Here is a 22,248-nt window from a genome sequence, read left to right as displayed (position 1 = left end):
TTTCCATTCAAACAGCTGACATTGATTTCTCCCATTTGTTCATTGCCCATTTTGTCCCATTGCACATAATTCCGCTGGACGGAATCCTGTCAGATGGAATCCTATTTTCTATCACATTAACTGCATGGATAAAAGGTCAAGAACATACTGAAGAAATGGCAACATAATTCATCTATTAATAACTGATTTTTCAAAACATCATTACAATCTAGACAGTTCCAGGTTTAAAATTTATTAGTGTGACGAGATTAGTTAAGGTCAATTTATTTTCCTTCCCAGCAATGGAAGTTTACTTTTTAAAATTTCAGAAATGTTGGCCACTTACAGATGCTGTAAGATGGAAATGCTTTCCCCTGCATCTACTGCTCCCATTCAGATACTTTACTAAGCATTACCAGAGAAAATAAAGCTCACAAAGGTGCAGTTCCTAAGTGTGTTTTTATGTAAGACAAGAAACAAACGGACATTAACCCTGCCAAGATATTGCCAAGCTGAGTTTGCTGCCAGAAGATTTCCCAACTGTATAACTGGAAAAATCTGTAATGTCCTTTTGCACGCTCCAAACTCATCTCCGACTCAACAACGTGCTTTAACGCAGTATAAATCAATTTTAACATCTGTTTGAAAGACCTGGCTAAGGTTTAATGACATTCTCTTTGCCTTGCAACTTAGGCTATATACTATTCAAGAAGATTGAATTTTAGAGCGTAAACAAGCAAGGTAATTGACCCTGTCTAGGCCACCCCAACAAGCAGAGTCTTAGCGCAGCTTCTTCAGTCTCTCCTTGCCCTGCAGAGACTTTAGTAGGTGTATAGAGGGCAATGAAGAGAACACACAACTATATTAACCCACAAATAGATTTCCACAGTGAGCATCATACCTAACTCTTTTAGTCATTAACCACTTCACATGTCAAACTAGGACTTTTCATCTGAAAAAGAAGCACCTCCAGTTCTATTGAAAATAATTTAATCTCAGAAACGCAGAGACTAAAGTAGGTATTGTCAAACTTGACAAAGAAATGCCAAGGTATCCTGAAAAAAAAGGAAGAGAGGGATAAAAGAAAAGAAGAAGAAAAAATTCTTTTACACTCAGAGGTGCAAGCTCCTAATTCAGAAAGCAGCTATTCAGGGGCTTAAACATTAGGGTAACTCCTAATCACCTACCATTTGGCAATTTTTGATTAGTGTTACTCAGACTTCTACAGAAAGGCAGCAGATCTTCATTCAGCACTGAATCAACAGAATAGCTACCACATTTTCTACATAAATCACTCAGATGTACGAGGAAAAACAACTTTAACAGATTTATCATACCAACAATAAAGAAAATATGCCATGACTGGGATCTTGCTACTTGAAATCACTCACATTACAACCATAATACTTAATCAAACATTAATTACACCAGGTAAAGACATCTTGCAGAACAGAAATGGAAACTGGAAAGCTGTTTTAAGGCTAGGGTGATAATGCCTAAGTCAAACTCTCACTAACAAATCTAAGTAAGCTGTAACTTCAAATTCAGCTAATGTACTTTGTTTTCAAAAAGAACGTAGTAATTTTGGGGTCGTGCTAGTGATATTATTTATTTGGAGAATCAGAATAGGGGTTGTGTAATTATCTCAACAGCGGCTTTAGAGATATCATTTTAAAAACTAGTACATGTGTCTTATTGTCATGTGTAAAGAAGACTGGAAATGTGTATTTAGCTCCAACAAACAAAAGAAGAAATAAAGAAAAACAAATGTTGAGTTCCAGTAAATTTCAAGAACTCTACAGCTTCCATGTTAACAAGCCTAACCTACCAATCTTAAAAAGCATTTTTAGCATCTCTTAGTGTTCTGTCATCAATCCATTTATTTCATAATTGAAAAGAGCAAACAAAAAAATACTAACGTGCTCACCACCAATTTCCCTCCACCTTTGGGTCACACACAAAAAGTGTCACTTTTGGAGATGTTTAGCTCTGGAGGAAAGTTAGGTTATTTTCATAGTAGAACCTAAGCACAGCTTTTCTACAATAAGCATAATATTGTCCCTGTAAAAGATGACTTACAAAGCATTTTCTAAAGATACAGAATTTACACATTCAAATAACTTGTGTTCAGACCACTGCAGCTAATGACTTTGTGGACAGCACTTATTAAAGCAAGTACCTTGCTGCTGTTCTTCCTCTTCTTCACTAGACGAAGCCAAGTAAGCTTGAAAATCCATGTCAAGAAGTTCATCTTTGTTAAAAGTTCTGCTGAGTGACGTCACTCGTTCGTGATCTGTCTCATCCCATGTGATTTCTACCTTAAAAATAAGAACGCCACTTGTAGAAGCTGAAACACTAAAATTAAACATTGTAACTGTCTGTTTAGGGAAAATTACTTGATACCTTCCATTTAAGCAGTAACATAAACCTGTTACTAATGTTCTCTACATCAATTAGCTATAATAACCATTTACCAAAATAAATTTAATTACAACTTCTAGGAATTTGTTCTACAATGAGTTTCAAGGAGTGAAAGAATGAAAAATTCTGCTCATGCAGTGAAGGATTCTGTAACAGCAGGTCACACAACACGAGATCTCCGTAAGCCACATTTCCTTTGCAGCAGCAGACACTGATGCCGAAGCAGCCAACTCTTCTCCTTTCCTCCTCCAGCACTAACTCATTCCTGGAATCACGCACGGATTGCAACAGGGACAATGAAAGCGCTTGCACAACGGCACCCTCAACCAAAAGATGAGACAAATCTGACTGAAAAATGACTTATTTCTCAACTAATCACTTCTCCAATACGGTTCACTTCATGGCCAGATGAAAGTTTTGGCTGTCACATAAGAGAGTAGGAATGAAGAGCTGCAAGGAGGGAAAGCAGCTGTTCAAGCCCAGCACCACCACTAAAAAGGCTCTTGAGCTACACACAAATGCCCATTTTAGGCAAATTAGATGATTTAACTGTGAATAACAAAGTAATTCCATGTGCAACTTGTAATAGAAGCATAATGAGGTCAAAATATAGTACTTAATTTGTAACAAAGAAGCCAAATTTCTTTTAAAATCCAAAACTTGATCTTATTTATGGGGTTGCAACTTGTAGCTCTGTAACATGCTTACATTTTTAATACGTTTGATGTCTTTATTTCGAAATGGTGGAGATAATCAGGGTTCTTTTTCCCCACTACTTATCTAATTCATAGCTTGACAACAAAACTAAACAAATCAGAAAAACGTTACAAAAACATTGTAAAGATACCTTTGATGTCCCCATAGCTGCAGATGTGAAGTACTTTGGCTTATATGCAGCTACGTTCACTTCTGAGGCTTCATCTTTTGGCTTATCATCAAATGTAACATTATCTGGAATAAATCTTAAATAAAACATAAAGCATGTTATTATTCAAATACACTGGAATAGCACAGTATAAACACTAAGCTTTTCATGAGCATGGTACATCAACACGAAAGAATTTGCTAAAAGTTCATAAGCCTGAAAGGAAATAAAAGGACAAGTACTCCACACATAGGAGATTAACTCTCGGGCTTCTGCACAGCTATTCCACAGGTTGTTGACATATAATCTCACCATGCTGGTGAGGTAAAGTAAATGAATTTCAGTCTGGTATTGGCAGGGTCAGGGGTGGTTTTTTAGGTGTTTCGTTGTTTGTTTTACGAATCATCTTTTCAGAAAGCTTAGTGTTAAAAATTCAGAAGAAAGAGTGAATAAAATAGAATTTGGGATCAGATAAATTAAAAAATGGAACACACTTCAGGAAAGCCTGGTACGTCATTAACATTACAATTAGTAGGGAAAAAATGTTTAAAAGACCAAAGTCACATATAATGATGGAGTCAAATATATTTTAGAATATGTGCACTGTATGAGAAATACAGTGCACTGTATGAGAAATAACTTTTTTAATCATTGTAAATATACCATGATGAATACTATTCATCGTTAAAATATAACAAAGTAGAAGCCTACAAAAAGCATTGGAGAATTTTAAACAGCTGTGGCTGTTGTAAAACATTATCTCTCTAGGTTTAAAAGCATGAAACATTACACGTTCATTTGGCAGAGATCATCTTCTCCACAACAGTTCAAAGCAAATGAATTAAGCTCCTCTAGAAAATAATTCAAAGAAAACCAGTTATCTTTCACTGATTTCCAAGAGTGCCCATGACACAGGCCCCAGCAGACAAAGCCAGCTTCTGTCAGTACTTATGATTTACTAACTTCTGCTCAGACTAGAAGGCTTTTTGGTAACAAAAGGAAATATTAATAATGAGCACAACTATAATTTAAAATTCTTTCTTTCCCAAACGTGACTTTAGAAATATTACAGCTTCCAGCTCATTTGTAGGGGCTGGCATAGTAATCTACTGCAGCTTCATGACAACTGCAGCAATATTCTTGCCCTGCAATCCTGAAAAAAAGCCACTTCCGGACCCATGGCGGGAGATGGGACGAGCAACACTAAATTGTTTTGTTTTCTAAATCCTACCACTTAATTGTACAAAAAGGTTGAAGATACAACCAGAACATGTGACCAGTAAAAATGCTCAAAAAGAAGAAAAAAAGAATCAAAGGGAAACTTAAGAACTCACTGGATGCCTAATTTATTTACATATCTCACTTTGGTTACAGGATAAAGACAATATAGTTTACTCCAAATTATTTTAAATTGGCTTTAATTCTCCCTCTCCTCCCCAGCCCAATATATAATAAAGCCACCGCTGGAGTTACCTCAGGTCTATGAAAGAACAGCTACTTTCAAATTCCAGTCCATCACATTCCTCATAAATCTTATTGGCTGTTTCAGGAGAATCACATTCTACCACTGCATAGAAGTATTTCAGTCGCTTAAATTGATACTCTCGCAGTTTTTCCCTATAAAGCCTGCAAAAGTGGGAAACAGCACAATCAAGTGAGCTGACTTTAACAACTTTTCATTTGCAAAATATTTTAATTCAACTCATTAAAAACAGGCACCAAACACTCTCCAAATCTTATAATATGATTAGATGTTAAACAGCATGAAGTTCCACCAGTATCTACTCAGCTTTACTCAAGTAAAAAGACAAATTCACACAGTTTTATTAAGTCTACACTTTATCTGACTGTGCTTCCCACAGGCATTCTGAGGTTAGAGTCCCTGTGCAGGTCGTAGAGTAGTGTCTCCGTCTGCCTCTCTGTAGGCCAGAGAAAGTAGCATTTAGTAGTTCCTATCTAGCTGTTTTGCAATTATCCTGGCTTTTAACAAGGTTGATGAAAAGGATGTTCATACATAAGTCAGGGTACATGTTAAGAACTGTAAGAGTAACCAGGAGACCGTAAGGAAAGATCCTCATGCTAGAGCAAGGCAGTATAGGAGTGATGAGTGAGAAAGTGGTACACGTGAGAAAAAGAATTGGGATACTAACTCGGGTCGCACGGGTGGTGGTGTCATAGAAAACGTCAGCAAAAGCAAAGCAGAAAAGAGACTGGGAAGTGGATGAATTGGTGGAAGGGTGCAAGAGAGAGATCGCAGGGCTGAGGTCCTGCCCCATGGATTTAAAGGGTGCGTACACAGGTACCACTGAGGAATCTCTGGGGTATTTGGGCTTCTGTTTGTTGTATTCCAGAATTTCTAGAATCCACTCTCTGGAACACTTCAGGATGCACCTTGGCGTACACAGTGCAGCTGACTTCAGCACGCACTCTGTGTTCATCATACAATTCCCTGATGCACTAGAGACTTTCTTCAAATACTTATTTTAGAATCATCAAGATTTTTCAAACATAGGACAGTCTAGAGGGATGTATTATCCAAAAGTGGCCCCAGTCAGGCTGCCAAACATCTGGAAATTCTGGAAAAATATAAAAGCAAAACCTCTCAAGTTCCATATAGACAAGACCTCCAAGCAGAACAAAAAGAAAAAAACAACACAAACCCAAAACAAAACAAAAACCAACATGCCTGAAGAAGCCTGGACAACAATAGGCCTGGAGAGCTCAGCCTAGTAAGGCAGGGCTGCTGCTGGTGGCATTCAAGAAATCTCAGCCTGGGAATTCTTGGCCTAAGTTAAGGTCCCTGTTGGTTATGCAGATAAAAATTTCGACAGTAAGCAAAAAAGGGAGTTTACTGCATGAATGGCAACTTGTAGAGGAGAAATGCTATGTTAAGCTCTCCACACATTTGTTCAATTTTTTGTTCGAATCAGCTATATAATACCAATTTGGAACTCAGTTATCAGCAAGCAAATTTTCTCAAGTTTCATTATAATGCATTTATTCAATGCATTGATCATGAATCAGGGCAGCGTTAAAATATCCCTTGGAAAAAAACCATAAAATTAAGGCATCCACAGGGGACCGCCACATTAAATTTTGGAAACAGGAGTTGATTGGGATTTTCACTGAAAATTAGACATATTATCTCTCTCATCTGAAGATATACCCATCATTCTCTGTGGTATTCTCTGGAAGATCAAAGAGCTCCACAGGTCCTTTTTGTTCTTCCTCTTTCAATCTCTCTTTTCCAAATTCTGAAGGATAAATCTACAAATAGAACAATAAGAAAGTAAATTTTTAACAGTAGCAGCATAATTTACTAATGTATTTTTTATTAGTTGCACTAAAACACAACTAAGAAAAAATCTCATGAAGCCTTTTAGACTTTATCTTTTTTCTCTAAAATCAGTGAAGGGATCAACTCCATAAACTTTAATATCCTCTTAACTTTAATTTACAGAAAAGACAATACAATATAGAAACTGCTTGTTAGGAATTAGAGTATTTTGGGAGAGATAAAACACAAAAGGAACCCTGATTTTGTCCATTTCATTGTGGCCCTTCCTAGAAAGGGGTATTTGACCAACATTTCTTCAGAAAACTGGAGGCAGATACTAAAAATGGAAAAATGTAACTTAACTGATCAGAATTCAACCAGTTTATTAATAACTCAAAAGTGCTGAAAAACAAGAAGTGTTGTGCAATGGGTTGGAAGGCATTTAGAAAATGCCAGATTTAAGGTTGGGCTAACTACCATAAAGACCATTGAACATTAAACTAGCAAGCTTTTTTTACAATAAAATCCATTACTCCTTTTAAAAATCAGGTCTTACCTTAACAGAAAATACCGTTCCTCCTTTGGGTGTGAAAGAATTAAATAGAGCCAGCAAATCCTTAGCCTTCAACCTATCCCAATCCATATTACAAACTGCCAATCTACTTGTAATCTGAACAGAAAGGGGAAGAAAAAAAGACAGACATAAAGTTCATAGGTTTAATTCCTGACTGCTATGGGGAATACACAATCCTCTAGCAACTATCCTTGATGAAAATAAAAGTCATCAGTAAACTCTGCTGAAAAAAACAAAGTAAGCATTTTCCTCAAGAGCTTCTATCACTTAAACAAAGGTCAGAAGCAGCAACCACTGGTGCAGATAAAAAAGACGCAGTGATGCACCACAGAACAGACTGTACCAATCACAGATTTAATACTGCAGTTACGACATTAACATTTAAGATTTTGTTATCATGATAGCAATAGCAACTACTGTCACAGAGCAGCACTAGAGTACTGTGATTTCTTATACACTACATGTGCTCAGTTTTAAAGTCTAAGCATTTGTAAATCTCTTAATGTGCAAGTTAAAACACTAAATTAAAAAGAGAAAAAAAAACATAGTGAACAAGAGCGAGAATATTTAAATTCTAGAATTTCTGAAAAGCTCAGTTGTTTGTTCTATCACTTCGAGATAACTCATGTGTCTACAGGTGAACCTCTGCTTAGAGGGAAAGGAGACACTGATGAAAACTGCAAGTCTCATTCTCAGTCAATTTCATCATCATTTGCATTTTGTAACTGAAGTGCTGAAAAACCTTCATGAAAAATACCTCCGCAAACTATTTCACAGATCATCTATAAGGAACTTATTATAACATATGTTTCTGACTTTGTCATGTAGCAACTTCTCACATGCAGAACTATTATTACCTCATCTCCACGAGGGGCATCTTTATCTAGCTCACGCCACGAATGCTCGATCTCTGGCTCCTTTGGAAATATGTCATTTAAATCCTCATCATCCTCTGAGCTCGTTTCAATGTTCCCTATGCCTCTGGCTAGGTCAGGCCCACTACCACTTTCCTCATCGTCTTCTGAATCACTGTCTTCTTCATCCGTTTCCTCATCGTCTTCTTGCTCCTCTTCCTCGCCTGTTTCCCCACCATCTTCTGGCTCCTCTTCCTCGCCCGTTTCCCCATCACTTTCAGGCTCTTCTGCCGATTCTGCACATTCAAAATCTTCACTTGCAGAAATGTCTTCCTTTAATTGTCTTTTAGTGATGTCACGTTGATCATCGGTGTCTGTGCATATAGTCACTGAAAGATAAACATTAGGTATCTGTTTTTATGTTGTAATTACATATGATTCTTCACAAGGAAGAAAAAAACCTCAGGTTTTCTTCATACAGTCTTACAGACCCCTTGAAATATGTAACAATGCAGAAAAAAATTACATCAGGGAAGTGCGAACATAAATCAGTATTGGCTCTTCAGCTTGTCTAAGCTATTGCTCTTTACGCCCACAATTGTATTATCACTCTTAAACTCTGAGAAAATGTTAACCTGTTATTCTATTTATAAACACAGAATCAAAAGGTAAAAGTTAGACTGCAATAATGCACATTATATGCATGCATAAGCAGTATAAAGAAAGCTTTTCTTCAAGTCACCAGTTCTCTCTACTGGCCTCTCATATGAGTGGCTCGATGCTGCCATGCTTATGCTTTCAGTCAATAAGCACTGACAGGCAGAAGCATTCATGGTATCACACCTTATATTGCCACACAGTTTGAAACTACAATACTATATATGCTACAATGTTTTGGATTTCTAACTGAACAACAATTTCAACTCCAACAGTCTTACTGAAGAATCAGCACTAATTCTGTGAAGAGCTGACCATCTCCGATTCCTCAGCAACACCGAATCCGAGTCAGTCAGCTATTTTACAACTGATCTTGAGAAAGACTTTCCATGGATAAAACCAAAGCAACAACCAAGAAAACACAAGCAAATTCTAGTTGTTATTTGAACAACTAACCTGATTCTTTTATTTTACCTCCTAGGGAACCATCCCTCCTGGAAGCTTTAACTGATTTAGTATCGCTTGGCTGTGAAGACTTTAGCTTGTTCTGAACCGAAATAGATCCTCCTCCTGACGCATCTCCTTGCTTGGTTTCTCTTTTGTTTAAAACCCCCTTGTTTCCCCGAGGACAATCAATTTCTGTTGCAATTTTCTTAGAGTCCCCTTTCAAGTTGAATTTGGATGTAATTTTTTGTCCTTCCTTTTTAAGGTCATCCACTTTTGTCACTGCTGCACATGTTTGGTCCACCCCTTGTCTGTTCTGCCTCTCCTCCCTAGAGCGACCATCAGCAAGTACTTTTACAGAATCTGCTTTTCCTTTAGGTTTAGCTTTTTTTTTCTTCTTTTTCTTTTCAGCGTGTTCTTTACTGTCATCTTCTGAAAGATCAGAGTCAGATTCTGACAGGGCATAAAATTTCCTGAGGTTCTCTGTAGAAGTATAGTTAACAGGTCGACCTCTTTTATCCACTGTATATTTCAGTTTAAATTTCTTGTCGTGAAACATAGCTCGGAATCGTTTGTCAATCTTGATTTTACGTTCTTTTTCTGGCATCTCCCAAAATCGGGGATCCCTAGCAACGCGGCTAAACCGCCCATCACTCAGTATTTCCTCTTGAGATGACATTTTGGATGCTGGTGAAGACTTGGACATCTATAATGAAAAAAAAAAAAAAAAATTCTGATTAAAAAAAGCTTATTAATACAGATTTAGATATATAATTGAAAATGCATGCAAATGAGCCAATTTCTGCACGCAGAGATGACATATCGATTTTATTACAGAGTGGTACAAGTCTGGATGTTAGACCAAACTACCATACCAGCAATATAAAAGTCTCAGTCATTTATACAAAACTTTATATACACTCCCTCAGGACAGTCCTATAGTGCTGACTGGTTATGATACCTGCATGCAAGTTATACATTATTTTTACTACACGTGCTCAGTGAGTAGGGGTATTCTCCCGGAGGCGGGAAGCCTTCAACGAAGAGGTGTGGTTTTGGGTTAAAATGATATTGTAAAGAGCAAAGTTTACTTTAGGTTAAGCATGTCCATAAAATTTGGCAATAATCACTAGATACTCAAACTGTCCGCGGTTGACTTCTCAGTTCCGAGAGAGGTTTTGTTATAGAATCATAGAATCATTTTGGTTGGAAGAGACCCTCAGGATCATCGAGTGCAACCATAACCTAACTCTGACAACTAACCCACGTCCCTAAGAACCTCATCTAGACGTCTTTTAAACACCTCCAGGGATGGTGACTCCGCCACTTCCTTGGGCAGCCTGTTCCAGTGCTTCACAACACTTTCCATGAAGACATTTTTCCTAATATCCAGTCTGAACCTCCCCTGGCACAACTTGTGGCCATTTCCTCTTGTCCTATCACTTGCTACTTGGGAGAAGAGACCAACACCCTCCATGCCACAACCTCCTTTCAGGTAGTTGCAGACAGCGATAAGGTCTCCCCTCAGCCTCCTTTTCTCCAGGCTGAACAGCCCCAGGTCTCTCAGCTGCTCCTCATCACACTTGTGCTCCAGACCCCTCACCAGCCTCGTTGTCCTTCTCTGAACTCTCTCCAGCACCTCAATGTCTTTCCTGTAGTGAGGGGCCCAAACCTGAACACAAGATTCGAGTTGTGGCCTCACCAGTGCCGAGTACAGTGAGGTTGTTCTACAATCGGAAGTTAATTACTGCCAGACATCAGTTACTAGTCTAAGATTAACTTTCCAGGAGGCCTCATGGTCGGTCTTTCGGCATTTCTAGCAACATCAGCGCGGCCCAGCAGCAGCACAGCCTTCTCCAAGGCGCTCCTTGCTCTGCGACCCAACCGGTCACGACACGACACGACACGACACGACACGACACGACACGACACGACACGACACGACACGACACGACACGACACGACACCCCCGCTCCCTCACAGCCCCTGGCCGCTCGCACCCACCGTCACCGGCCGCACTCCCTCACGCGGAGCCTCACACCCACAATCCACCGCGCGCTACGGTGGCCGCGGCAGGACAAGCCCCTCCCAGCCAATCACACGGCGCGACGGGCGCAAAGCTGGTGGCGGGGCGGCAACGCGCATGCGCAGAGGCGGCGGACACCGAGCCCGCTGCCTTCGGTTCTTTATTTTCCCGCCCATGGCCGCGGTGGCCGTTGCTGTCGCGCGGGCGCTGCGCGTGGGCTGTGGCGGCGGGCGCCGCGGGCTCTGGGCGCTCTCAGGAGCGTCCGCCGCCGCTTCTCCTCCCGCCGGGGCTTCGCCGGGCTCGGGCGCGCTGAGCCCCTTCGACCGGCGGCTGAAGCGGAAGCAGAAGAACTGGGCGGCGCTGCAGGCCGAGCCGGCCAAGTGCGACTACCTGCGGGAGGAGGTGGGGGGCGGTGTCACAGCGGGTCGCGGTGAGGGGGGAAACTGCCGGGGGGGGGCCGGCCCGCTGACTGGCGGCTTTTCCCCTCAGGTCGGCAGCAGGATCGCGGACAGAGTGTTCGACATCACCAGGTGAGCGTCGCCATGAGGGGACGCGGGACTTGGCGCCAGAGCCCGTCAGCTGCCGAGCGGGCGGGAATGGTCAGGGGACGGCACAAACCAACAGAATCGTGGTGGTTGGAAGAGACCATCAAGATCAGAGTGCAACCATAACCTAACTCTGGCACTAAACTATGTCCCTAAGAACCTCGTCTAAACGCCGTTTAAACCCCTCCAGGGATGGTGACTCCACCACTTCCCTGGGCAGCCTGTTCCAGTGCTTCACAACCCTTTCCATGAAGACATTTTTCCTAATATCCAGTCTGAGCCTTCCCTGGCACAACTTGTGGCCATTTCCTCTTGTCCTATCACTTGCTACTTGGGAGAAGAGACCAAGCCCCTCCATGCCACAACCTCCTTTCAGGTAGTTGCAGACAGCGATAAGGTCTCCCCTCAGCCTCCTTTTCTCCAGGCTGAACAGCCCCAGCTCCCTCAGCCGCTCCTCATCACACTTGTGCTCCAGACCCCTCACCAGCCTTGTTGCGCTTGTGAGTGCATTCTGCCACACTTTCTCCTAGTGGTTACTGCAGAAGTATATATAGTCAATGTGTTTAGTTCAAAAATATGCATGGAAATGAGCAGACAAAACAATGTAATCTAAAACTTGAAATAGTTGAGGTCGTGATAATGTTGCTGAACTTATCCTTTAGAACGTTCCCTCTTGCTTTGGATGTTGGCTCTGGAAGAGGTTACATAGCTCAACATTTAAACAAGGTACTGGCTCTTCAAGCTTCAAAGTGTTTAAAATAAGTATGTGTTTATCCCTCTGTTTTCAAATAGAGCTCTATTGTAACTTAAAACAATTACCTGAATCTTGATAAGGCAACTCTTTTTTTTTTTTTCCTTTAGTGTCTGTAACCACAGTCCAAAGACGTGTGTTGTGCAGGCTGTTGTTCTATTATTTATTGTCACCAAAGACTAGGAAAATAGTAATGCAAGGGAAGCTGTATGTTGTACGACAGTTAAGCTTTAGTCCTGAGTAAGAACATGAATGTTTTTTGATCTGTCTTTGTTGGATGCACTTAATTGTTAAATAGAAGCATTGTTATACAGATTTCTAAGTGGTGAACAGTTTACCCCTTGTGAACTGTGCTGTAAGTAAAAGTACTTCAGTGGCTGTTTATCTATGATTTATATCAAACTGAACTTATATTTAAAAGTACAGAGTGTGTTTTCTGTTACTACTTTTATTTCAGCTATTCTTGCTGGGAGCTATTTCTAAGTATTATGTTGGGGGGGAAAATGCTTTCTGCTTTATCTAAAGTTTTATCAAGTATTAAAGAGATTCCTTCCAACTTAGTATAAATATATATAAGCATTCAAAAAACTGACTAACATCAGCTTGTAAAACAACTTAAAATTTTAAAAGTTTATCAAATATTTATTTCAGGAAACCATTGAAAAACTTATTCAAGTTGATATTGCAGAGAATGCTTTAGTAAGTAGCTTTCTGAATGCTAATACGCTTCAATTTCATAATACGGGAAAGTGAAAGAAGTGAGTTTCTGATGTCATTTTTCTTCTAACCCAACGTTAGAAAAATGCTGTAGAATCTGAAATCCCTACGGTCAGTGTTGTAGCTGATGAGGAATTCCTTCCTTTCAAAGAAGATACATTTGATCTTGTCGTTAGCAGCTTAAGGTATGTTTTAATCCTTTTTTACATTTTATTTTTTGGTTAAAGATGTTAAATAATGTTATTGTCATAATAACTTTAGGAACAGAAAAGAGAAGGATTAGCAGTCCATTAAACAGCAATAAGAAATGTACTTGCATAGTTAGCATGAGTGTTCGTTAAGAAAACCTGCTGTCCTGATGGTTCTTACTTTTTTGTTTCTTTGTTTTCATTCAAAACACATGTAGCTTCTCTCTTTCCTACATTTTGGCAAACTAGTCTTCAGGACTTGCATCTTGTCAACTTCCAAAAAAATCCTATGTCTGTGAACTGTCATTTTTATTTAATATCACTTTTATGAGGATATTTCAGAAAGTTTTCAGCTTGAAAAACTAGTTCGTTGCTTTGCTTCTGAAACATTCTTAGTTGATGTAACAATTATTTTCATTCCCTAAATTCTATTTTATATGCAATTATAAAAGGTATGCCTCTATTATTTCAGTTTGCATTGGGTGAATGACCTTCCTAGAGCTTTTAGAGAGGTAAGAAACTGCTTTTTTAATTCAAAAAAATCAATACTTGCCATTACTTGCATTCAGAGCACTCCATATTTACAGATCTTGTTTAAAGAAGAGGCACAGAAATAGCTCGTGTTTACACAAATATTTTTGCAGTATATTTGGCAGTTTGAGGAGCATCTGTTGCAACTTCTACTAATTTACTGTCTCAAATCAGTTAGGGATAAATAACTGTGAAACAGCATGTTTCTATAACCTTTTATAGTCTCAACAGCTTAGAGCTTGGTAACTAATACAAACTGAGCTAATACTATTGATTTTTTGTGTGTTAGCCCTTACTAATAGTCCAGAAGTTTTCAAAATCTAACTTCTCCAGTACTGGTTTTTGGAACTAGTATTATTTTTATGTCTCAGCTATTTATTTTGAAATACAGGTTTAATCAGATAAAGGGTTTTTTATTTTTAAATACAGCAAGTAGTGTTTGAGGACAGAAAACTAAAACTATTACTGAAAAAAAATCTTATTTTGCACTATTTCAACTCCTTCCTGTAGGTGTGGGTTTTTTTTGTTTCAAATTAGCTACGTTTGAAGCAAGAGCAAGCAATGTTTTAACCACTTTGCTGGTTTTTGATTTATTTCAAAGTGGTCAGTCATTACAGTGTTATTTTATCACCTGTTAATGCAAACACAAGTACCCTGCTGTTATGGTAAAAATAAAAATGGAAATTAAAATGCCTTCTGTACTTTAAAAAACATAAGTCTTGGAAAGAAATATATCATTTTCTCCAGAATTAAAGTATTCTGTGGAGGGTCAAATGTTTTTACCCCCACAATAAAAATAACTGATACATTATAACTTCCCACAAAGAGGAGGGAACTGGAGTTCTTGGCCAACTCTCACTGTGAATGCTTATTTCTTACGTTGGGACCACTGGCTTTAACTATGGAAATTGCCTTCAACTGCCCAAATTTCTTACCTGTCAACCAAAGGCTTCTTTACTACCATAGAAAACATAGTTTGATTAATACTTAATTAAAAAACATTTAAAATTTTTAATTTCAAATCAGTAAGGTAAACTGTTGGAAGCTTTTGCTGTCCTGTTAGCCTGATGGTGTAATATGGCACTTCTGGATACCTAAATCAAGGATCGTTGCCAGTTCTTCAGGAAAAATAAAACATGAATTTATTGACCTTCTCAGTAGGAAGGGAGCTAGGACTTACTAGACAAGAAATCAGCTTCTCAGCCTTGGCGTTTGAGTCATAGTATTGCTGTTCCAGCCAGTTAAAAGTAAGTAGGGGTAGAAATAACAAGAACTGCATTACTCTATTGTGTGTTGAGAAGTGCGAAGATCACTTATGGAAGGTCAGGCCTCTATTTCTCTTAAATCAAGCCATTGAACTGTATTTTTGCTGCCCTCATCTGAGAAAGCTAAATGTGAGCGGAAGCTATGTTAATCTACCTTATTTTCAGAAGTAAATTAATTGAGGGTATTGTTTTAGGAGTATCCCACTGAAAACAGTTTCCACTGTACATTTTTTGTTTTCTGACTGTAAATGTGTTTTTAGGGCATACACTCTTTCTTAAGAATAAATAGTTTCTTTTCAGACAGAGTATTTATCTTGCAGTGTTATAAAAAGCTTTGACATAGCTTGGCTTTGTGGAATACAGTCAATATTAAAGATCTGTTACAACTATTATAATGACTGCTTTTAAGTTAATTAAAAAAAAAGAGTCCTAATAACTTCTTAGTTACCTAGACTTAAGAAGTTTTTTGTTTTTTTTTCTTCTTTTTTTCTGTGTTGTAGATTCACCAAGTTCTTAAGCCAGATGGAGTATTCATTGGTGCAATGTTTGGGGGGGACACACTGTATGAGCTTCGCTGCTCTTTGCAGCTGGCGGAATTGGAGAGAGAAGGAGGATTTTCTCCTCACGTGTCACCGTTCACTGCGGTCTCTGATTTGGGACATCTGCTGTCGAGAGCTGGCTTTACCACCCTGACTGTGGTAATTAAAAATAAGAGAACAGTCAGGCAGAACAGTTCAGAACATCAAAGCTGTTGGTATATAAATATAGAAAAAAACCCTATTTACTAATGGATTAGTAATGTATTGCTTCCTTCTGCAAGTCCTGTACCTTGCTGAATAGTTTTCTGAAACAATCCGGACTGCCTCTGTTCTCAGCTTTGCTGTGATTAATGAAACCAACTGAAGCGTAGGATTTGCATGGTCTTCTTGGAGAAATGTGTCAGAGAAAGTTAGACCTGCTCAAAAAAACTTTAGGCACTCTTATGGTTTCTTCTAAAACTGAGAAGAAAATAATGGCATTTCAATTAAAATTTGATTGCATTTCAGCTACTAAACAAATCCTTTTAGAAATTTTAAGACATTATATTCTTCTGAGGAATGTGCAGTCTGAACAGAAGTGGCAGATGAGTTGTCTGTTAGCAGCTCTGAAGACTAGCATAATGCTGGTCTTTTAGCTTGATAGCCCTAAAACTAAGCTTCTCAATTCTTTTAGGATACTGATGAAATTCAAGTCAACTACCCAGGGTTGTTTGAGCTTATGGAAGACTTGCAAGGCAAGTATATACTTTGTGGAAATATAAATGTTTTCTGTATTAGTGATGTAGACACAGAGGAGTTTAATTATATGTTTCTTAACTCCAAAGCATAGAATAGTTTGTGTTGGAAGGGACCTCCAAAGCTCATCCAGTGCCACCCCTGCCATGAGCAGGGCCATCTTCACCAGATCAGGTTGCTCAGAGCCCCATCCAGCCTGGCCTGGGATGTCTCCAGGGATGGGGCATCTACCACCTGTCTGGGCAACTGGGGCCAGTGTTTTACCACCCTCACTGTCAAATATTTCTTCCTTCAAACAAACAAAGAAACAAAAAATCTAATTGCAGCTCTGGAAGCGTTACTTTTTTCCTGATCTCCAGTAGGTCAGGAAGTTATGCCAGTCAGCAGATTTGTGTTGTCAAAACTTTGCCACTTCGTGGTCTGCTCTGAATTTTCTACTTCCCTTGTATTCCTGTGCTTTGTGAGCCCATTCAATCTAAGCTTCTGGAGGACCCTGGAAGGGAGACAGAATTATATATCCCACATACTAACTTCTGTGAGCCTCCCTAATTATCAGGACATTCAGGAGCCTGCTTTGTAATGAGAATAAATAGAGCCTCAAATTGAAGTCATCTGAAGAATGCAAAGAACAATTGAGATGCTTAACAATTGAGTTAGTGTTGTGATTGCATTTGTCATGGATTGTAAAGCATTTGTATGCAGTCAGTTGATACAGAGCAATTCAGGGTGTCTTCATACTCTGGATCAGCTGCTGTTGTTTAGAGTAATTCCTTAATTAAAATAAAACTTTCGTTCTCTGCAGAAACATTTAGATGCAGTAAACGATTAAAGAGATTAGAGTTGTGGTTGGTTGATTTCTAACCAGAAATGTCTTGGGATAGTAATTTTGATGTTTATCTGTTTAAAAAAAAAACCCTTATGTGTAGTGTGTCTGAATACACACTTTGTACTCATGATTAAAATAAATTATACTAGAAAATCTAAATGTTTGAAGACTCAGGCTGGAGAAGTATTAATTTGAAGTCATTCCTAGCAAAACAAACTGAATTGCAAAGCATTGGCACTAAGAGACTTGTATTCTTATAGGTAAGAAACTTGCCTAATTATTTGTGATATGTTGTTCTCTCTCAGAGTGAGATTCAGAGGATTCTATACTTACTCTGGTTTAGTAAAAATCTGTCATTAGTGCATGACACTTAACTCATGGCATATGCTATATCTTCTTTTTCTTAAAGCTAAAACATATTTTTAGGTATGGGTGAGAGTAATTGCTCTTGGAACAGAAAACCTCTGCTACACAGGGAGACGATGGTGGCAGCTGCTGCAATATACCGAGGTAAGTATTTGAGGGGTAATGAGTTAATGGCTTCAAGAACATATTTTCTGTGTATTTTTTTTCTGACCTCTGTAAGAAAAAAAAAGAACAAAATAGGATTATCGTACAGATATTTTTAACCTTAATTTTAATGGTAGGTTTTGAACTATGTTGAGGCACTAGTATGAGATATTTTTATTGTTCCAAATCTTTCACCAAGAGTCGTCATGACAAATATGTCATACTTAGTTTTAATGTTCTGAGAACTAAGTATTTCTCAGAACTGATATTCTGTGTATATCTTTTATTTTTTTTTCTCTCCCTTCCTACCCTAACAGAAATGTATGGAAATAGTGATGGCTCGGTACCTGCCACGTTTCAGATATTCTACATGATTGGCTGGAAATTCCATGAATCGCAGGTAATGTTAAGCTGAACTATTTTCTGTTTGAAGACACTTTTTATGTTACTGATGCTTTAAAAGCTTTTTACAAAATATTTTAACTTAAGATTAGCCCTATATACTTGTTTCTTCTTTTTTTTTTTTCCTTAGGCAAGACCAGCCCAGAGAGGTTCTGCAACAGTTTCATTTGGAGATCTGGCAAATATAGGTGGACTTCTTTCAACAGAAAAAAAATAGTTCTTCATCAGAAATAATATTTGTCTTGAAGCTTCTATAAAACTTCTCCCTGCAGATAGTCTTCACTTGTGCTTATTTTGTGGCGACATTCTGAGATTATAATAATCTGCACGCAGCAGTGGATGTTTTTGGTGGTTTTTTGTTTGTTTGTTTGGGTGTTTTGTTTTGGTTTGTTTTACTGGCTGTGCTATGACATCAGCTGTGTAAAATGCTGTTCATTTTTTGTTTCTAGAGAAATATTTGAGCAGTATTCGAAGTGAGTACATGCTCTCCCAACTTTTGATTAAATTACTGTTCTCAAATATAATGCCTCTTCCAGCATTTCAGCATTATACACTGCCCTGGGTATGATTTCCAAGTATTGAGTGTATATCACCGTGCATTATTTTTAAATTATTCTTAAAGGGTGGTAGATCATAATAAACAATAGTACTTGGTGGCCACTTTATTTATAAGACATCCTATACGAGAAAATATAAGCTAATACACAGATCTAAACGATTATGGTTTTTTGTGGGTTGAAAATTACAGGTAAAAGGTTGTTTGAAATGTGAATGTTTGACTTGTATATGAGGAAGTGGTTAAGTAAGTTCTGTATTATAAAAATATATGGGCTTGCTACGCTTTACCTACAGCCCTCAAATTCTATTACTTTTCCTTCCACATCCAAAACTAGAAACATTTCTAGTTTCTGAATGTGAATAGTAGAGTGTAGCCATAAAGAAAGTTGGATACTTCATTGTAGCTCTTAACAAAATGTATGTGAAGAGTAGCAAGCAGAAGAGTCACCTGCCACTCAGATGTGTACATTTCAAATAGTTAATTACCTTAGAACTGGCATTCTCTGGAGCTGGTACTCATTTGGAGTTTCATGGCTTTTTTTTTTTAACCTGTTCTTTTATCTCATAGCACTTGAAAAATTAAAGGCAATACTTTATCTAAACGTTGGTTAAAAATTACGTATATGTGTGCTTTTTTCTCCTTAGCTATGACATGGAGCTTTGCATGGCTTTTCTGCATATAACCACATTACCAGAAATTGCTATTAGTTACAAATATGGCCTATTAACCTGAGGCCTTTAGAAAAAATATCTACCTGGTCATTTCGCTTGATTGTGGTACTGCTAGAGAATGGTAGAAATGAAAAATGTAAAGCATAATCAGGTGTACTGTTCAATCAGTTTTATCATCATATCCAGGTGGTTTATCAATACTGGTGAAATGAAAGCTTCTCTAGGCTTGTTTTAAGATTTACCCAGCAGGTGGAGTTTGACAGACTGGTGTAGCACAGACAGAATAGATAAGGTAGGCAGAAGCCTTCATATTCTGTCAAGGATTATTGAATTATGTTTCAAAGACTAGTACTGATATTGAAGTTACCTCCTACTGCTTAACCAATGTTTAATTTTCAAAATAACTAAAATGCTCTTTAAAAAGAAACTGTTCATGCAGTATTCAGCTGGCTAGAAGATCAATTTAAGGGCCTAATGTGGGGTTTATTTTATCTACCAGGCTTTGATTTTGAATAAGAAGTGGGCAGAGAAGATGTAAAACCTCATAAGGGAGGGTAGGAACATTTTGTCCTGCTTGTGCTCACAATCCTAATTCATTGTTATTCAAGGGGAATGAGTTCATCTTTCATTTTCCTTAGAAAATAACAGTAACCCTCCTAGAAAAAGGGAGAGAGGCTGTAAGTAGTCTGATAACCTTTATAGCCGTTTACCTGAAGACTAAATCGAAAACAAGGGATTGTTTCTCCAAAAGCCTCCTTTTTTTTTTAATAGTACGTCAGTGGACCTCATACAAGATACCGCATTTCTCTACAGATCTTCTCTGGCTTAAATAAAATTCATTTATTTCAAGGGCAAACTCTCCAATTTCCAAGATGTAGGTTTCTATGAAGTTTTATGTCAAATGTAACTTTATGCATTTTTGCTTTGGTAGGTTAATTTGCAGTCACTTGAGCTGGTGGTTGTGACTCAGATGTGTTAAGGGAGTGAGGAGGTGGAATGTGCTGGGGAAATGTTAATTGGAGAAGTGCTCCTGCTGTGTTTGAAGCACTCACTTAAGTTACAGAGAGAAGGATTTCCAGTTCTTTGATTCTATATTCCACTGATAGAATATGTAAACAGTAAGGCAGGTAAGAATGTGGTTTGGTAATGGGGAAACGTACCTTCTGAACAGGGAGAAACTGAAGAGTAGTTTTCTTCCTAGCACTTGGGAAAAGAAGTTCAGATATTCTGTTACCTTGGAAAGGAACTGGGGAGTAGTAATGTGAGGAGTAAGAAATAAAGCAGTGGAGCAGTGCTGGTTGGAATTAGGGGGCATGCAACTGACAAGTAAGGTGTTTGTTTCTGTCACTGACTACGTTTAAATAGCTGTTTTTTATGTGTATTTTTTAACTGCAGTTATTTTTTTTGTCTGTAGTATTTCTTCTTGGAAACCTAGGTTACTCTGGTTTCCACTAGTCACTTTTTGTATGGCACTTAGCTTTGAAAACAGTTGGTTTACTATGAACAGATGTTTTTGTCATGTGAGGCTCTGTTATATTTTAATTCTCTTTTTCAGATTTAAGTCTTTATGGCGTTCTGAAATTGTAATGAAGACAACTGTGGTTGCCAGTTGCTAGTCTAGAAATTACTTCTTACTCTAAGTGTGTGTTAAAAATCAGCTTTTGCAGAGTAAGTAACTTCTAAAAAGTAGTTGCTAAGGTGACATAATGTGAGCTTAGTTTTAAAAATCTTTATGCATAATACAGAATGTTTTTCTCTTGATTGCAGAAGAATGGAGGAAAAGCATTCTGGGAGATAATTCATTTGACTACTCAAAAGTTAGAGCCCACAAATTAAAAAAAAAAATTTAGAAGCAGCACATTTACACTTAAAGAACATTAGTATTCTTGAGACTGAAAAAGGTTCTGAGGGTCTGAGTCACACATCAACGAGCATCCGTGTTCAGGGTCTTTGATTACAAGATCTGTCGATGTATAGTTTATGCAGGTCTGCTTAATATATAGAGATGATAAGGAGGCCCTACATTTTGTAACCCAAGCATTAGATTTGTCAGATCCTCTGCTTTCAAAAGACTCTCAGATGTGAAGTTAAAACATGGGAAAGGATTCTCAATTACCTCTAATCTATAAAAATGTCATCAGCAGAAATACAGAAGTGAACCGTACTAAATTAACTGCATGTTTTTACTCTGCTTAAAAAAGAAATGAATATGAATGACACTTTTTTCAGTGTTTTCTAGAAGTGAGCTAAAACCTAACTTTATCAGTTGCAGGGGGAGAAACACACCTATCTTTCATATGGTGTTTAACTGGAATTTCCTGATCCAAAGATCTGATCTAGTAGCTTAAATTCATTAGAGCATCTTATTCAAGAAGCCACAGGAAGAAAACTAGCATATATGTTAAACCTTTTAAATTTTCATTTGTCTAACAAAACAACTTAATATTCACTTTTTAAAGACTTCATGTATTTTGATCCAGGTTTTGGAGCCATTATTTTGGGGGAGTACAGTTATTGTAGTAGTTTGATTGGAGTCAGTGTGAGTATAGAAGCAAATGTGACCTGTGCAGCTATTTGGTTGATTTCCAGAGTATCTTAGGTGCCCTCAGGTGAAGGAAAAGAATTTTAAAAATGAGAAAGAAAAACCTGAGACAGTTAAGTTTTAGCCAAAGGCTGCTGATCAGCGTGAAGCAGAAAACACTGAAGAGATTATATGTGCCTGTTGTAGGGGAAAACAACTTGCAACTTAAGTTAGAACTAAAGTGGTCTGCTGATTTATTAATAGCTTGTTAGTCCGTGAACTATACGTGCAGGATTAATAGCAGCAATATAACAGATAAATGATTATACTGGACCCTTACAAAACCTTAGTAAACACCTTCAGATATCTAAACACCCTTCTACAGCAACAC

At 38.1% G+C, this 22,248-nt stretch overlaps 2 protein-coding genes across 8 annotated transcripts in view; one reads left to right on the top strand and one right to left on the bottom strand.

The window, feature by feature from the left end:
- Window positions 1–11,211, bottom strand: part of ESF1 (ESF1 nucleolar pre-rRNA processing protein homolog) — a 30,797-nt gene extending 19,586 nt beyond the window's left edge. Inside the window, exons 1-8 of one of the 2 annotated variants that reach the window (XM_065059845.1) lie at window positions 11,076–11,211; window positions 9,084–9,777; window positions 7,974–8,359; window positions 7,099–7,212; window positions 6,432–6,532; window positions 4,739–4,891; window positions 3,248–3,362; window positions 2,159–2,297 (exon numbers count right to left, since the gene is read on the bottom strand). In XM_065059845.1, coding sequence (XP_064915917.1) covers window positions 2,159–2,297; window positions 3,248–3,362; window positions 4,739–4,891; window positions 6,432–6,532; window positions 7,099–7,212; window positions 7,974–8,359; window positions 9,084–9,777 — 1,702 coding nt within the window. In that variant the 5' untranslated portion in view covers window positions 11,076–11,211. Of the gene's footprint in view, window positions 1–2,158; window positions 2,298–3,247; window positions 3,363–4,738; window positions 4,892–6,431; window positions 6,533–7,098; window positions 7,213–7,973; window positions 8,360–9,083; window positions 9,778–10,773 lie in introns of both variants that reach the window. The other variant, XM_005510693.4, reaches the window with a different exon arrangement.
- A 3-nt stretch (window positions 11,212–11,214) lies between these two features.
- On the top strand, window positions 11,215–19,282 carry NDUFAF5 (NADH:ubiquinone oxidoreductase complex assembly factor 5). Of its 6 annotated transcripts, none has more exons than XR_010471913.1 (11): window positions 11,215–11,499; window positions 11,587–11,627; window positions 12,305–12,368; window positions 13,045–13,092; window positions 13,192–13,295; window positions 13,771–13,810; window positions 15,595–15,848; window positions 16,307–16,367; window positions 17,604–17,704; window positions 18,022–18,104; window positions 18,237–18,377. XR_010471913.1 is itself a non-coding variant. In XM_065059862.1 (11 exons), the coding sequence occupies exons 1-11, from the start codon at window positions 11,215–11,217 to the stop codon at window positions 18,321–18,323; spliced, it is 1,095 nt and encodes a 364-aa protein (XP_064915934.1). In that variant the 3' UTR covers window positions 18,324–19,282. The 6 variants fall into 6 exon arrangements, 5 of the variants coding, with proteins under 5 accessions (XP_064915934.1, XP_064915935.1, XP_064915937.1 ...); XM_065059862.1 differs by having other exon boundaries at window positions 15,595–15,792; window positions 17,621–17,704; window positions 18,237–19,282; XM_065059863.1 differs by having other exon boundaries at window positions 17,621–17,704; window positions 18,237–19,282.
- The last annotated feature ends 2,966 nt before the right edge of the window (window positions 19,283–22,248 follow it).

The sequence above is a fragment of the Columba livia genome, chromosome 3 (genome assembly GCF_036013475.1).
Source record: "Columba livia isolate bColLiv1 breed racing homer chromosome 3, bColLiv1.pat.W.v2, whole genome shotgun sequence".
Taxonomy (NCBI): domain Eukaryota; kingdom Metazoa; phylum Chordata; class Aves; order Columbiformes; family Columbidae; genus Columba; species Columba livia.
This window is presented reverse-complemented; position numbering and strand designations above follow the sequence as displayed.

What these genes read in the sequence shown, in the direction of transcription:
- NDUFAF5 (XM_065059862.1), top strand. Translation starts at nt 11,215, where the DNA reads ATGCGCAGAGGCGGCGGACACCGAGCCCGCTGCCTTCGGTTCTTTATT. An exon ending in ATATTGCAGAGAATGCTTTA is followed by an intron (nt 13,093 to 13,191) that starts GTAAGTAGCTTT and finishes ACCCAACGTTAG; the next exon opens with AAAAATGCTGTAGAATCTGA. An exon ending in AGCTGCTGCAATATACCGAG is followed by an intron (nt 17,705 to 18,021) that starts GTAAGTATTTGA and finishes CTACCCTAACAG; the next exon opens with AAATGTATGGAAATAGTGAT.